Here is a 16,894-nt window from a genome sequence, read left to right on the forward strand (position 1 = left end):
AGGGTATTTCCTTTGTGGCATTTGATCGTCCTGAGCCTTCTCTTCCTGAGGCTGAACAGTCCCAGCTCTCTCAACCTTTCCCCATCCATCAGATGCTGCAGACCCTTTGTTGTCTTTGTGGCTCTTTGCTTGACTTGGGGAGCTCTGAAACTCCACCCAGCATTCCAGATGTGCCCTCACCTGTGCTAGGAAAACCTGCTCTCCAGCCAGTTGACACTCAGCCTGTGCATGGGGTTATTCCCCCTCAGTTGCAAGTCTGCATTTTCCTTCACTGAATTTCATGAGATTCCAGCTGGCTCATTTCTCAGGTCTTCACACATCCAGTAGTTCTGTAATATGAATGTGGAAATAGATAATTCTTTGGTTTCCTTATGTAAATATCCCTGTAGGAGGCTCTGTGCTTGGTCTGAAGTTATTAATGGGGAAGTGGCTGCAAGAGCAAGTCTTGCTGGTATCTTGTCACCAATTCTTAAGTGCTGATAGACACTCAAAAATGGTATTTTTTTCTAGAAGCGAAATTATGAAATAGTGTAAAGAATCTTTGATTTGACACAAGACATCTGGTCTTATATGAAAAGTCAGCAAGTTCCAAGCTCTAAACTTAGTTTTGACAAGTTGCATAGAAGAATACAATCCTGATGTGCTTATCATGTATTTTTTTTGTGGTATTTTGCTAAACTAAGTAGCAACTAAGTTATTAGCAATTCAGAGAATAGTTTAGGAAGAGTATGGAAGAGATGCTGTAAGTTTTTGACAGTGGCTATAGCAGGAAGTATGATTAAGTGTTAAGTGTTACCCAGAGATCCTAGTAGATATTTCTTGTTGCTTTGCATAAGAAAGCAAATAGAAGAGAGAGCTTTTGTTATATCTAAAATTAATTGGAAAGACCTACATTTTTACCAAATGCTTTCTAAGGTTCCACTGTACTGAAGCTCAGGCAACTGCTTGAGCATGACTGAAAACAGAATTTAGGCATTTTGTTGAGATGGTTCCATTTTAAACAAGAAATTGTTATTTAATCATGTTGGATTTAGCAGTTTGATTTTTTTTTTTGCTTTTCAGTGGGAGAACAGAGGTCCAATCAGTGCAGTATGGTAAAGAGAGAGCAAATAAAGACAGGGTATTTGCAAGGTAAGTAACTAACATTCTTTAATATTTCCCCCTTTATATATTTTCAAAATTCAGAATAGCCTTCAGTCTACATAGTTTGTTGTTACATGTATTAGCCCTCTTTGTGCTGTTTTTATAGCAAAGAATGGTCTCGTGCTGTTAAAATACTCCGTTAAAATACTGAGTTAATGGGTATTTTTATGTGATAATAACCTGCAACTGTATGTGTGTATTTCCTTTAGAATAAGTACAGTGAGTCTTACTTGTGAGAACAGCTTTATCACTGTAGTCTCAATGAGGGGTTTTGCTATGAAAAGTGAGCTGCTTCTGAAGGTATTTGGTCACAAAGTAGTTGGCTAATCAAGAATACATTACTTAATTTTATTCCAGGCTCCTGAGGAATTTAGTGATTACAATAAAACAGTCAAGACATAGATTTAGTTCTTTCTTCAGAAATTATGATGCTGTTTTCAAAAGTAAGACAGTTTCTACATCCACTTGGCAGTCTGCTCTGATCATTAATAGAATCCTTGTGAGGAGGGGGCAGCTCTGTCCCTTTTTTGTGCTTCTACTTTTACTGAGATCCAAGAAGTCTTTTTGCCCCTTAAGGAACTCTAGAGTTCAAATTTATGCGTGCAGACTTCTAGTAATAAGTCCAGCAACCTTCCCAAGAGCCTGCAGTCAGTGTTTTTAAGAGCATTGGTGAATTCTGCCTTGATTTCCTGCCCTGTTTCCACCCCTTCTTTTCCCCTGTGCATTATAATTTGGCTTTTTAGCTAGGCTCACCATAGACAGACAGATCCATACTAGGTTTGAGGGGCAGAAATGCTGTAATATGATGGTTCAACAAGTAGATTTTATAAACCCTTTTTTTTCTATGTAAAATTATTTTTTACTCTATTTAATTTACTTTGGGGATCTGAGTGAATTTAGATTTGTACTTGGAGCAACTTTTTTTAGTACTCAGAGACTCAACACTGTGACAGGTGAGCTTTACTTTGCTAAATGACAGCTATTAATCAGTTAAAAACTATTTTTCTTGTTGCACTCTGAACTTGGCAATTGCCCACAAGTTAGCTGGGTGGAGGAGAGCTGATACTTTGCTTTGAGGAGTGTTTTTATCATTTCAGAAACTCTTATGCAGTAGATGGCACTCTTCCCTTTGCAGCAAAACCCAGGAAGTGCTGCTGGGGGTCACTTCTAGTTTATAATATATACAGTTGGATAAAATCAATGAAGTCAATAAAATCAAAAGCCATGGCTAGAACTGCTCTTATTTTCATAAATCTTGGCTTTTTTTAGTTAATAAAGTGCTTGGCTCTTCCGTCCTCAGGAATTTTACTTTCCACTGTTGCTTTTTTGAATAAGGAATAGAGCACTTATCCACACATTTTGAGTTTCTTAGAAATGTTGATGACTGATGTCTGAGGCGTATGTGTTTATGTCAGTGAAATGAAATAATGGTGTATTGTAACAAATACATCTCAAAAGACTTCTGATAAATCAGCTGCTTCTTCTTCATGTCTTCCTCATGACAATGTGCAATTAATGTATTTTAAATTTTAAAAGCCTTTAATATTTTCAAGAGTGAAAAAAACTTGAAATAGAAGGCATTTCTAGAACAGTGTTTTGCAAGAAACTTAATCTAAGAACGTTAATTCTTTGTCTTCTAAATATTTGCATTTCAAGCTGACATACTGAGTAGATGTCAGCCCTTTTGTATTCATACAGAGGATAAATTTTGTTTTCTAAGATTTTCCAGGTGTGATGGGGGTTTTATTCCTGGAACCTGCCTTTCTCTTTTATGGTGTGCCTTTATCAAAGTCATGGTGGTGTTGAACAGCTTTTTAAGCTTTCAGGCAGTGGGCTTGTTTTGGTTGCTTTTCAAGGTCTTTCTTGAGAATTAGGTGGGCACATAAATTTAAATAATTGCTGTTGCTTTTATTTTATTACATAAGAAGATTTTTTCAAGATCAGTTTAAAAAATGTTTCTGGTGGTTTTTTTGTAGGGTTATCCAGACTGACACTTGGATTTCTTAACAGTATCTAATTAAAAACTGTCTTATTTGAAATAATACTATCTCAACAAACCTTTTAATTATTTCATGGTAAGAACATGAACACAGAGAGTTACATGGAGATGTTACTTGAGTGATCTGTTTGTTCTAAATTGGGAAATGGTGATCGCCACAAGCAATGAGCTGATGTGGCCTTTGCATGCTGAGTGGAATGTAGGTGCAGAGTACAAGACAGGGAAATAAAATTTTTCAACAGCCATTTGAATAAAACAAGCAATTTTAACCTACAGGAAGCAGGCTTAGCTGTTTGTTCTCAGGATTTTACTTTAAAATTAGCTGAAAGATTTTTTTTTCCAAATCATTGAAACATTTACATTTCTTTTTAAAAATGAAATTATTACTGTGAAGGATATATACTGTAATAAATTGCATACATTATGTAGGTGCTGTTTTCTTAATCTTTGTGCAACACTAAGTTCAGCATTCTGAAGGCTGTTGCTGCCATTGTTTAGGTGTTTTGGTTTGGTTTTTTTTTTTCATTTTCATTACAGCTGTTCTCTTGGCCTCATTTTATTGCAGGATATTCTCAATCCACAAAACCCTGTAAGAATTCCCAGAAACTTAATAAAAGTAGATAATAGGAGTAAAAAAGGTAAAAGTCATTAATTGAGAGAATTCTTAAAGGGCACTACTTTCTCATAAAGTCCTTGCAAAATATTCTAGTGCCATTCATTTCTGGTGTGCATGGGGGCTGAGAGAAGGGAGTTTTGAGTGAGTGGATGTCAGTCATTTGTGTCTGCAAACTCCCTTCATTAAACTGCAGTCTGTTTCCAAAAATTCAATCTTGCTTCAATTATGTACTTATTCGGGTTAATTAAATAATTTCTCAGGTGTTTTAAATTGCTTATGTCATTTGTGTAATGTACCATGCAGATTTGTGGATAGTTTCAGTTTCTTGCTCTGCAGCAATATTTGTCAGTTTTGCTGAGAAATGCATTCCCTGTACTTCTTGTCAAAATACAGAGCAGGGCTGTGGCTCCAGGTTATGTTTCTTTTTGGGACAGAAATAGTTTTTAAAATTCCCACCTGTATTTCCAAACAACACCTTTGTTCTTTCCCAGCTTCTGCAAGATTTTAGCCCTTCAGCTGTGGGATGCCAAACAAATTCTGTCTTTGATGGCTTTTCTGTACTGTAGCTGAGCTAATATTATGTCATGGGGTTTTTTAGTTGCGTTATTTCATCCATTTCATCCCTGCTACTCAGTTTTGGGTGTTTGGGGTTTTTTTTTTTTTGTATTTGCTGTAACATTGCGGCTCATAAGACTCTGGGGCAGATAAAGTTTTCAGTTTCTATAGCTACTCAAATAGATGGAACTGCTTCCAACTTTCTTAAGAATGTCCCTGCAGGTACACCAAAATTAAATCTGAAAATGGCTTGTGCTGTTAACTATCAGTGCCCTGTGCTGGGTGCAATAGAAGCATCCTGGTTGAGCAGACAAAGGTGGAGTTTAGAATTTCAAATTTGAAAGTTTTTTACAGCTTGGTTTTTCTCTCTGCTATCTCCTCAGGTGCACTCTGACATAAGAATGTTATTTTAATATTGTTAGAAATCAGACATACAGGACAAATTTGTAGGTATATGTCACAATAAATCTTGAATGTTAATTAAAAAAAAATTATTGTTAGATTTAGAAGTGTTGACAAGAGAACTAAAATGAAAAAGCCACAGCCCTAAGAAGTTCAATGCTGCAATGTGGTAATTTTTTCTTTGAAATTACTGCAAAGACAGGAAATTGGGGCAACAAACATGAGTGGGTGGGACTCTGAGGTTAGAGCTGTTAATAAAATAATTGAAACGAAGCTTTGGTGATAAACACTGCAGCTGTTTATCATGGTGGTAAGGTATTACTTCTGAAAGATCAGACCCTATCCACAATAAAAGGTGAGTGTTTTCTTGACATTGGATATTTTGATAAGGAAGAAGGTGATGCTTTGCTCATTTTAGAGTTGTGTTCATTTGTTGTGTAGATTGAGGAAGTTTGCATAAACATAGTTACAGACCGTGGCTTAAGATATAAAGCAGTGGGGTTTCTGAAGCAGTCAAAAATGCAGTTTTTGGAAAAACTTGGATTTTTTTTTTTCTCCACCCTATATGCTCCTGTGTGTCTCTCTTTGTAATTTATCTAGTTTCACAGAGGCAAGGATGGTGCACTTTTACTGTTGTTGAATGTCAAATAAAGAAAAGCCCCCCCACCCCCCAACTTTCCTACATTTCATTTGTTGCTTTTTCACTGAAGGTGAATGAGGTTCAGTAGTTGCCTTTACATGTCTGTCAGCAAATACTATATCTGCTATCCTATATTTACCTAATTCAGCATTGGTTATATTATGTTCTTTTTTCCCTCAGACTGTTCTTTGGTTGGTAGTAGAATCCACCTCTTGGAAGAGCTGGCTCTTGGTGCTCATCTGCTGGCTGCAAACAGCTGTCAGCAGGGTCCAGCTAATCATAGCTCTGATTAATAAAAGAATAATTAAAGGCTAGAATTAGACATGCATTTCAGTTCTGCTATTTCAGTTTCATGTTATTTTACCTGTTCAGAACTGCTCACACTTACGTGTTTGTGAAGAAAGATATATAAGTAGTTTGAGTTGCTCACATTTGAAGCAAACAACAGAAATCAGAATTTTGATTTAATTGGTACGATACCAAGCTAATTATTTTTCAAATCAAATTAATACTTAAATACAGTGAAGCGTGCTAAGAAACTGGACATGCTTCTCCTGAGGAATTAATTGATATTTTCCCTGTTTTCAAATATCAGTATACTGTTAGATTTTTTTCCCTCAGGTCGAATAACACCTGAAACAGTATTATTTAGAATAGCCCATCTCGCTTAACTGTTTGAAATTTGTCAGAAATTTAGAGCAGCAAAGCAGAATGCAATATATGTTCAGAACTGTTTGGTGGGGTAAAAATAAACCCTCCACATGCAGACCACCACTCCTTTAGTATCAAACAGTGTTGACATCTTTCTTACTTCTGTATGTGAAGCTTATTCAATGTAATGCTTGGTTGATAGTTATTGTAGACTTTTTTGATAATATTGAGGACAATATTATCTGCTCGAGGTGGTTACTTGCATTGAGTTTTAAGTTCTCTGAGAAGCAAAAATACATTTGTAATCAAGTTTCTCATTTTCAGAGGATGTCGTTTGTGTGCAGGTAGTTCTTTAATTTTTTTAAGTTCCTTCTTTCTGGAGTTACTCTTTCAGTAAACCAGTAATAATGACAAAGATAAAGAAGTTATCATGTGTCACAAGGACAGTAAAGCCAGAAATTATTTTGTGATATGGATGTATGGAGCTGTGCTGCTGATAAAATATGTTGTCACCTCATTATGCAAAGCCAGAGAATTTACAGATAGAATAGGAAGGCAAATGGAAATGAAATTATCATGTCACAAAAGATTGAAGTATCACTGGAACAAGAGATGGTTTGGGTAATGATAGAGGAGAAATCTGAACTATGTAGCACCATCAAAGCAGTAGAAGTAAAGTAAAAACCCAGTAACACAAAATATACAGGACATGTATGAATTGTTTAAAAGTATTTTTTGTTGTTAGCTGAAGAATTTTCAATTGAAAACAACAAACAGTGAAAGTCTGGGTATGTTCAGTTGCAGGATGACTGAACCATCCAATGCAATGCTAAGAAAAAAGCAACCTCGGGTGATTCATTTGATGATTTCCAATATAAAAGGGAAATGTATTTAATGAGAGATTACAAGTGTGGTTTCATTTGTGCTTAAGAAATAGGTGAAAGAAACAGCAGGAGATTGTAGGCATCCTGGAATGACTGCAGAATGGGAAAAAAAAGTTTTGTTAATGTCAAGAAAGGACAGCGAGTAGAAAATAGAATTCCTTTTGTATAAAAGCACTGGTGATAATGACCTTTAACCTGAAGGACATTTCTGGCACAGAACCAAATGAAGTTCTGTTCCCCACAAAGGAGTTCAAACAGTTAAATAGTATTGTTGCATCTGCCTGACAAGTGACAGGGCATGTTCTGGGAGAAGGCATGTCATCTTGATGGGAACCCCTGATGTGTAAGCAAAACTTGGTAACTCTATTGTCATGTTGATGCTTACCCCACTTTCAGTTCTTCAAAGTCTTCGGGAGTTTTTTTGGCCTGATGTTTTCACTGCTTTATTTTTTCTGAGGTGGCTAAACAATTGTGTTACTTAGAGGAGGTTTTTTTGTTTGTTTATTTGCTTCATTTTGATCTACATTTTTAAGTTCAGATCTCTCAATGATTATTCTGAGTCAGATTGTCTTTGAGGCATTAGAAGTTTAGTGAGTTCAGATTCTGTCTTGCCTGTCTCCCTTGCAGCCAACAGTAGTTTATTGCTATTTCAATGGCTTTCTATTCAAAGTACAGCAAATGAAGTACAGTAGATTGAGAACTGCCCATGTAAATGTAGCTTTGCATTATTACATTTCCTTTCTTACATATCATTTGGTTTCCTATGATAGAACATCAGTTTCATTGTGGTGAGTTTTATGTAATTTTGTTTTTACACCATATAATTTTTGGTTAGCCATTTTACTTTCTTCTTCTTCTAGATCCCCCAGTAAACCCTTGGCACGGAAATTAATGAGTGGGATGGATTGGGAAGTAGTGAGTAGGAACTCGCTGTCTGATGATAGGTTGGAAACACAGAGCCTCCCATCACGGTCTCCACCTGGAACCCCAAATCAGTGAGTAGCATCAAATCTCTCCCTAGAAATGACTCCCTACCTCTAATGTGAGTGACCTGCTTGTGTCATAAAAGGATTAATGTGTTATGTATACAAATAGCTTCAAAAATTCTGTGCCAAATGATTCTCTGTAACATGTAGCTTCAGATAAAAATAAGTATTTAGGGGCAAGTTTTAGGTGCTTCTCACTTGACCTATAAAAAGTTTAAGTTGTATCACACTACCCTAAATTTGAGAGCTTGAGTTTTCTCAAGCACAGTTAAAACTAAGTTATTAATTTGGTTTGAAAAAAAAGACCCTGATGGTAAAATCTATGTGATATTTTAAAAATAATTTATTTTGGTTAATACCACTTTTTAAAACATTGGGGAAAATTCCTTAATTGGAAATCCTTGCAGGTTTATTCCTCTCAATTTTTCTGCCTTTCCTTTCTGTGTTCACTCTTTTCACATAGATAGAGCCTTCTGTTTTAAGTTAGTGAAAAAACATTCCTGATTTCTCTTGGAAGGTGACCAATTTTCTCAGTGTGCTGGAACTGGCTTAAGAATCAGTATTACTCAATTTTGTATTGCATAAATGAGAAGATTTTAAGATTCTGCAGTATAATATTCACAAGATTAATGTTGTAAATATATGTAGCATTTAAAAAATTACTGAAAAATTGTGCAATAATGATGCTTAAAGCATAACAAACTTAATCATGCATGTTTAAAAGAATTTTAATATTGTCATGCTAGTTTTCAAATGGGAAAATACTGGATTCCAGAAATTATAAGACTCTCAGTGCAAAGCTTATGATTCATCATGGGGAAGATGCAGGGAATAAATTGTTCATCTTAATGTTACTTAACTTAAGGTTAAGTTCTGCCATGAACAGAGCCAGGATTTGTCTTCTTGGGAATCCATTTTTCGTCTTGTTGACTGGGCTTGTCAGCTTGTTCATTGGACCATAATGATTTCAGACTTCTTTAATTAAAAGTAAATAATTTTTAAATAGCCCTTAGTGTTTATTAAAATAATTTTTGAACACTTAAAAAAATAAAATAACGATATACATCTTGATCAGACAACATAATTGTTTCAGTGATTTTTGAAATTTTAATAAAAATATGTGTATAAACATGTGCTTGCCCTGAGACAAAATAATATTTTTAGCATCCCATTTTAGTGGGTGGTATCAGAAATGTAGAATAACAAGAATATTCATGTCACACTGCACTGCTCTGCTTTCCCTCTTAGTCGCAACTCTGCCTTCACTCAAGAAGGAGCCCGGTTACGACCCTCATCAGTTGGACATTTAGTGGATCACGTGGTTCACACCTCCCCAAGTGAAGTATTTGTAAATCACAGATCTCCATCTTCCACCCAGGCCAACAGCATCATACTGGAATCATCCCCGTAAGTTCTGCTCTTACCACACCACTGTAGCATGCAGGGCTTCTGAAGAGAAGTCAGAAATCTTGGCCTTGAAGAATTTATTGTTAAATGTGGAGTCAGGGAGAGCCAGGCAATTTACTAAAAAGGTGGCTGTTATTTAGGGAGTATTAGTATAGGTCTTACTGTGAGGAAGAACTAGATGATCCAGAGCTGAAGACCTGTATCTGGCATATTCCAGGTTCAGGATTACAATACCATCCCCATCGACCCGAGGTGTGGGTTTGCTGTAATGTGACCATCAGTGTCTGGATGTGGAAGCAAAAGTTGGGTTTTTGATAGAATTGAAGTAAAGTTTTAATTCCCACAAGTTTGGCAATGTTGCTTTTTGTCAAGGCACGGAAGTATGAGTGAGAATATGAGCTCTACAAGCTATGTAGCCAAAATACCTTTTTGGCACAACAACATTTGGACATTGCTAGTGTATTTTGTATATTTTTACAGAGCTTATTTTTTTAATATGACACTGTCGGGCTGCTTTTTTTTTTCTTTCTTTCTATTATGCTGAAAATACTTTATACTTTAAGCTTACTTACTCTAAGATATGGTGGACAAAATAAAAACTGTTATTGTCTATTAGGTCCAGAAGGAAGACAAACAAAAAAACACATTGAGTTCTTCGAAGATACTGAAATACTCAACAAATTTTGCTCAGAGTACAGATTAATTGGGGAAAAAAGGTGCAATGTATACCATTTTATCACTGCCACTGTACCCTCTTAGTATTAGCTATACATGTAATGCCAGACATGCCCTCATAATTCTGTATAATCTCTGTTAGCAGGGAAATTGTGCAACTGGTTTCGAAACCATTAGAGCACAGCAAATACCTAATTACATGTTTATAAACAAATAGTATGTTTCAGGAAAGATGACTCTGAGAAGCTATTTAAACACAGTTTTAAAACCTTGCTTACACTGTACTTCCAGTTTTAACAACTATGTGTAATTTTTAGGAGGGAAATAGAATACAAAATTTTTAAAGTTTTATAAAATATTACATTACACATTTTTCAATAGGCTACGATAGTTACAACTTGACCCTCAGCTAGTTATTTAACTTTCAGGGTTATGTGATAGTAATTTGACCTAATCATGTAAATTCTCCTTTTTTTGGTGGACTTTTTAACCTGTTCACATGTCAAAGGACTCTCAGAACCGGAACACTTCTGAATCTTTTCTCATATTAGAGTTTTGTTGTCCAAAGGCCACGCAGGGTCAGGTTCCTTCTGTTCCAAGGACTTCCATCTGAAGTCAGTTATGAGAAGCCCTTACTGAATGGGAGAGGGATACAGTGAAGTAAGCACCATTCTTAAATACTCTCTTTTATTCATATGCCTTTACTCTAAGTTGTACAAGATCTTCCTGAGTGTTCTTAGGATTTGTTTATTTAGTGTTTGATTTCTTGAGTAAGTCACCATAGAAATAAGTCTTAGAAAGAGAGGAAGTGGTTTTGTACATTACTTGTGCAACTCTGGCTGGGGTTTTTTTAATGGTTTTGCGCTTTTTATGCCCAAGCAAGAAGAGTATTGCTCTTCCATCACCAAGTGTTACGGGTTCAGTTTTTGGGTTTTTCCCTCTTGTTGGAAGCTTAAAAGTGAAATTTAATATCCCAGTATAGATCTCTAGTACAAGATATTTTTAAGAATGAGGATGTTGACTGTCGAAAACATATGAACCCCATTAAGGTCTTTTGAAGGTTTAGGTGATGCTATTGATCCAAGATTTGACATTTATGAAGGAAAATAGTAGACATGAAGTTAATAGTAGATATATAATTTTAAATTATACTGTTCTACTGTCCAAAAAGCTATGTCTTAACCAATTTGACCTTTCTGGCTTAAAAGATTTGAGTAGTCCATGTGCTAATTTGTCAGAAACTTTTATTTATTGATCAAATCTATATGTGTGAAAAAGAGGGGCTAACCTGACTGGCAATAGGTTCCGTGATCAGTTTGGAATCAACACAGCAATAGAAATTAACAGTTTCCATGTAGTTCAGAAGGATATTACAGCTTAGCTAATATAACCTTTAACTGCACATCTTTTCTCCATCTGCATGTCCTATTCAAAACTAAATTGAGAGATTGGTGCATGTAGTTCCCTGAGGTAATTTTAACCTCAAATTCTAAAAGCACGTGATAAGTGTTTAGTTTAATAAATTTATGGGAGTGTGTATGAAACTTTTGCTAAATATATTAAAAAGATCAGACCGGATATCTGTAACAAAAATACCCAAAGCTTGCTAGTGCCAGGGTTTGTGTGTTATTTTATTATTATGTAAATTGCTGAATTCAGTAACAGAGAGCTGCTTTGCCTGCAAAATAGGCTACTTTCACTGCCATTGTCTGAGCATTCATAAGGAAATTCAAAGCTGACTGGGCAAATATAAAGCAGTGAAGTTTATGCCCAAGGCTTGATTGTTAGTTCTCACAATTCATTATGCTAATATATTACAGTACTTGCATTGCTGCTTGTAAAGTGCTCATTTAAGTAACTTTTCAAGTCTTTTCTGTAAGTTTGTGTGTTCGGTAGGAATTTATTTGTGTTTGTTGACATGTATGTACAGACATGTAGTCAAACATAAGGTCCATCTTCTACTTTTATCAGAATAACTTCTTTTGTGTTTCTATTTGTGTTTTCTGTTCCTTTTTTTCTTTGGTTTAAAACTCTCAGGAGTAATTGCAGGAAAATACATAACTTAAAAGGCTGAGTAATCTGTGCCAGACTTGAATGAATGAATGCATAGGCAGCTAAAAATTTCTGCGTGACCTTTGTAAGTCAATGTCTAAATAGTTTATAGCTGCCTTGCAGATTTGTTTTGCAAATGTTGACAATCATCATATTTTTCTCCCCACAAAAATGAATTTAGAAAAGCTGCTTATCTTGAAAAATGAAATGTGCTTTTTTCTGTTACTTGCATTGAAAAGTGTTAAGAAATACTATTTTTCTTTCCGAGTGTGTTTTGAACATGAGGTTCTTCAGACATCAGACTGAATAATTAGTACTTTTTTTTTCTTTTAACACTTCATGAAAAAAGTATTTTCTGAAAGTTGAAATTAAGCAGAAAAATACTGTTGGGATATTTTCAAATGTGCTGTTTTCATAGACTGACAAAAATGTTACCAGTTTTGTTTTCTAAGAATATTGACTAATTTTTTTAAAACTGAAGCAGAAAATGTTTGGCATTTCAAAGTGTAGTGTTCTATTTCCCAGTTTTCATGCTTTGTGAAAGAGGTTCATCCTTTTTTTTGGAAATCACTATACTCAGTTTTGCTCAGATTTTTTTTTTATTTTAGAACATGTATCTGGGAACTGCCTTTCTTGAATTGCATAGAGACAAATTACATGGTATGGAGTTTGATGTGTGCCTTAGGTTTTCTGATTTGCATCAACTTGAACTGTTTTGCAGTCTCATACTGAGAGTCTTGCCCTGCTAGCAGTTCACTGAGGCGGGACCACTGAAAGCAGTAGAGCTGCTCACGTGGCTACGTGTGCGTTTTGGAGGGAGTTATGTGATGAGTTGCCACTACTGCTTGCTGATAACAAAAGGAGCAGTGTCCTGCTTTTGCCTCTGCCAGTGTCCTTCCCTCACGGTGTGGTGGTCACTCCTGAGATAAACCAGAGGACCCAGGCTTGTCCAAAAAGTCAGTGTATTTTTAGTTGTTTGGTGTAAGCTGCCTTAGCCAAGGGAGGAGCACCAGTTCTTCAGGGAAGCAGCCAGGGATGTGGGTGAAAGAACAGACACCCCCATTTTTCGTGGTATCATTCTCTTTAGATTTAGGTATAACCTGTAGCTTCATATTTGATGGTTTATGGATCTGGTATCAGTGGGCTGTTGTGTGAAGTTGTTAAATGACTTAATAGCAACTTTCAGTGGGGTGCCTGTGGAGAACGACGTATCCTGCTGGTATTTAGAAACTGGCATCAAACCAAGTTAATGGGAACTGTGAGCTCTTTTGAGCCTTTCCAAATGTTGTTCTTAACTCTTAAATATAAATCCATATCATGAAAAATGAATCATATATTTATGTAATACAAATTACACAGTTAAGCTTTTATTCCAAAAGGACTAAGAAAAGTAAGTTCTCCATATTATATGAAAACACAGAGAACATTTTCATTTATCTAGAGTAGAGTGCTTGCAGATCAGAAGTAGTGGGTTAAGCATGCTAAAACCATTTTTGAAAAGGTCATAGGTAAAAGATGAACTTGCTGTTTCTGTGTATGGTTGCTTTCAAGAAAAATGCTTCAACAGGTGGAAACAGACTGCCAATATATTCTAATGCACTACGTTTTTGAGGTTCTAAAAATGCATACATTCATCTCTCAAACTCTTGAGTTTCTTCTAACATTTTCAGTTTATTTGCAACCCTGAAAGAACTGTCAATATCTCATGATTATTCCACTTTATACTTCTATTTTGGTATTTAGATCTCAAGAGACTCCTATAGATGGGCAGCCTCCAGCGTTACCACCCAAACAGTTTAAAAAGAACAGTTGGAACCAAATTCATCATTCACACTCACAGCAAGAACTGGATAACCATATTAATGAAACATTTGATGTTCCTGCATCACCTGAAAAATCCACTGTAAGTTTTTTTAATCCAGTTGAACCATTCTGCTTTTTATCAGAATGATAGTCCTGTTTTGCATCAGCTTGGTTCTGAGGCATTTCAGAGCTGCTGTGTTTGTGCATTACCTTGCAGCATTTCTGTTATCCATACTGTCCCTTCTCTGGGTCCTGCTGGCTTTTCCACCTGCTGGAGTAGTGCTTTGTCAGTTGACAACAAATCACTACATTGGGATGGTTATGCATACATTTTGAGCATTAGCTTTTCAGCACATACAGAAATTTCTACCTAACCTCCTCTTTGAGAAGTCATTTGCCATCGATTTTAAAGAAGACACTGCAGGTGTTTAATCTAGCTTTAGCTAAAAGGCTAAACCTGAAAATGCCTACCAGCTTCTAGAGTGGTTTTATCAGGAGAGGCTTCCTGAGTCTGTGGTTGCATTTCTCACCAGAATTTCCAAGAAGGAGTCTATCAAGAGAGACCTGTGACAGCAAATATAAAAATATGAGCAAAAAGTTCTTCTTCCACAATCAAGCATGTGTGAGATGAGTAAGGTAGTTAGTTGATTGTCTGACTGAGGTGAGATCTCCCCGACCGTTTTTGTGATTTTTGTCCTTCCAGAAGTTTTCCAGGGTTCTTGATTTTATACTGATGTGGGACAAGAAACATGCTGCAGGATGGGAAAACTGTTTAACATCCAGATGTAGCAAATGCCATGTAAACAGTTTTGTCAACCTCTGGCGTTCTAAATTTTGAGTCACCTCCCCAAACTGATATTAGAAATGCCTTAATTGATTTTATTTGCATTCTGTAAACCTAGGGTGTTCTCTCAGGCCTTATAACAAAGTTAAGATTCCCATAAAACTGCTGTTTAATTTCATAGCTGGGGTTTTAATAAAAGACTCAAAAGTGAAACTTTTAAATTTTTGAGTGTTTTGGGAATGTTGTAAAAATTTTTGGTTTAATTAGTAATGAAACAGAATTTGTAACAGCTTTGTCTTCAGCCAGTGCTTACCTGAGTCACATTGAAGTACTGTTCTGTTTTGAAAGATAACACTACTTTAGTCATCAAGTTTTTCTGTCCTGTATTCCGTTATCTTTACCAAATTGACAAAAATAACTTTCAGTTGTTTTTTTTAACTCCTTTTAGTTTTGCAAAACCAACACAGCTGCGTGAATGAGATTGTTTTTTTTTCTCTGTGCACTGTCAGTGTGATTGTTTGCTGTGCTCCAGTGGGACACATTTATGCAATCTCGCTGAAGGCAGCACACTGTTGTAATTGAACATCTAATTTGATCTGCTGATGACTTTTTATTTTGGGGATTACAGAAAAAGGAGCATAACATGATTGAAATTTTGGAATGTTGTTTTGTTTCGAAGTTGCTTTTCTGACCAGAACTCAGGTTTCTGCGCCACTAAAGTCTGCTGTACCATCTCAAATATTTCAAAGAAAACCCCTCATCATTTTCACTACATAAAGCTACTGAATTTCCTTTGTCTGTTGCATGTATGGAGAGTCTGCGTAGAAAGGTAGTAGGACACGTATGGGAATGGCAACTTTTTTACTCCATCTGCAGCCTAAGTATCCAGTTTGTCAGAAGTATTTGAAAACAGGTGTGGCCAAAGTCCCTTCAGTCAAACACATTAATGATGGCATACAGTGCTCTCTGCGCATTTTTCATTATAAACTTCTGCTCAAAACAGCATCTTAAAGCAGGAAATTATTCCTTTCTCTCTGGGGAATGCAGTGGCACAAAAGCTGCCAAACGCTGCAGGTGAGCACTTGGTTGATGTTCATTGTGTCTGATTCCCCATGCCAGTGAGCATAGGCTGAAATGATTGGTTTATGATCAGGCTTCCTAAGACCCTACCTTCTCATTAACATTTCTTGAGCCATTACTTTCCTTTCCCTAATTTTTCACTTTTTCATTACTGTGAATGCATTTGGCGATTTTTGTTTTGTTTTAACCAAGAACAGAAGCCACCTGCAGTTGAGTTAACTTTTAATGAGCCAAGTTGTGCAGACTTCTTTAACCTAGGATAACTCCTGGTTCTGAACTTTCTTACATATAAAAATATTTGCTTTTCTGAGTTCGTTTTTTATTTTTCTGAGTATGAGTTTTATGCTTTGCTGTAACTGGTAGCATTGAAAACTTCCTTAAAACACATTTCTTTATTACTTTGCATCCTCATTGCAGGAACTATAGAAATACTAGCTAGTGTTCAGTCCGTGAAATAAATAAAGATGGGAACCAAGTAAAAATCACTTTAATGCACTAAGCTGGTATTTTTCAGGTTAAAAAGATATCTAGTATTCCTCAGTTTATTGGTATTTCCTTTAACAGTGTTTTTGTGATCCAAATAAAACCAAGACGAACACAGCTAAAATTTTCAGAGTTGAATCAGTGCAGAGCATATGTCTTGCCTCATACCCCACTACTCTGGAACGAGAGTAAGGGATAGGTTACCAAGATTTCCTTGCCTACTACTGGCATATTGCTGTTAATAGAAACAAAAGGACACCTTCAGTTATCTTCCTTTACATTGTATTACATTCTTATGCCAGCTTTTCACTGTGGTCTTACTTAAAAAGAATTTAAGAAGTTTCCATTTGGTAAGCTGTTTTTCTTAGAATTTTGAAGCCAGGTAGTCTTTTCTAATATTCTTTCTTACTTTGAGCTTGCTTTGACAGAACACACCTTTAACTTAGTTATGTCCAAGACTCTTCAAGGTGTAATTCTTCCCTTTTATGCAAATCCAAGATATTTGTGTTATTGCTTGATGTTTTCTCAAGTGTCCAGGAGCAACTATTTGATGAGGAAACTGCAGAATTACTAGATACAATATCCTCAAAGTCTAACTGTGATCAAAATACGTACTAATATAATATCACTTTTGTCTGCTAGCCTAATGGTGGTGTCCCCCATGACAATCTTGTTATGATCAGGATGAAACCAGATGAGAATGGAAGGTTTGGCTTCAATGTAAAGGTAACAGT

The 16,894-nt window shown here is 35.9% G+C and overlaps 1 protein-coding gene across 3 annotated transcripts in view; it reads left to right on the plus strand.

Annotated features, from left to right (window-relative positions):
- Positions 1–16,894, plus strand: part of PTPN4 (protein tyrosine phosphatase non-receptor type 4) — a 112,656-nt gene that overhangs the window by 73,510 nt on the left and 22,252 nt on the right. For all 3 annotated transcript variants that reach the window (XR_011152013.1, XM_069021003.1, XM_069021004.1), the window contains exons 13-17: positions 1,063–1,131; positions 7,751–7,885; positions 9,125–9,283; positions 13,754–13,913; positions 16,803–16,886. Coding sequence is in view for 2 of the 3 variants with exons in the window: in XM_069021003.1 (XP_068877104.1) it covers positions 1,063–1,131; positions 7,751–7,885; positions 9,125–9,283; positions 13,754–13,913; positions 16,803–16,886 (607 nt within the window). In the remaining variant the exon portion in view is untranslated. The remainder of the gene's footprint in view (positions 1–1,062; positions 1,132–7,750; positions 7,886–9,124; positions 9,284–13,753; positions 13,914–16,802; positions 16,887–16,894) is intronic.

The sequence above is a fragment of the Aphelocoma coerulescens genome, chromosome 7 (assembly GCF_041296385.1).
Source record: "Aphelocoma coerulescens isolate FSJ_1873_10779 chromosome 7, UR_Acoe_1.0, whole genome shotgun sequence".
In the NCBI taxonomy this organism is placed as follows: Eukaryota; Metazoa; Chordata; class Aves; order Passeriformes; family Corvidae; genus Aphelocoma; species Aphelocoma coerulescens.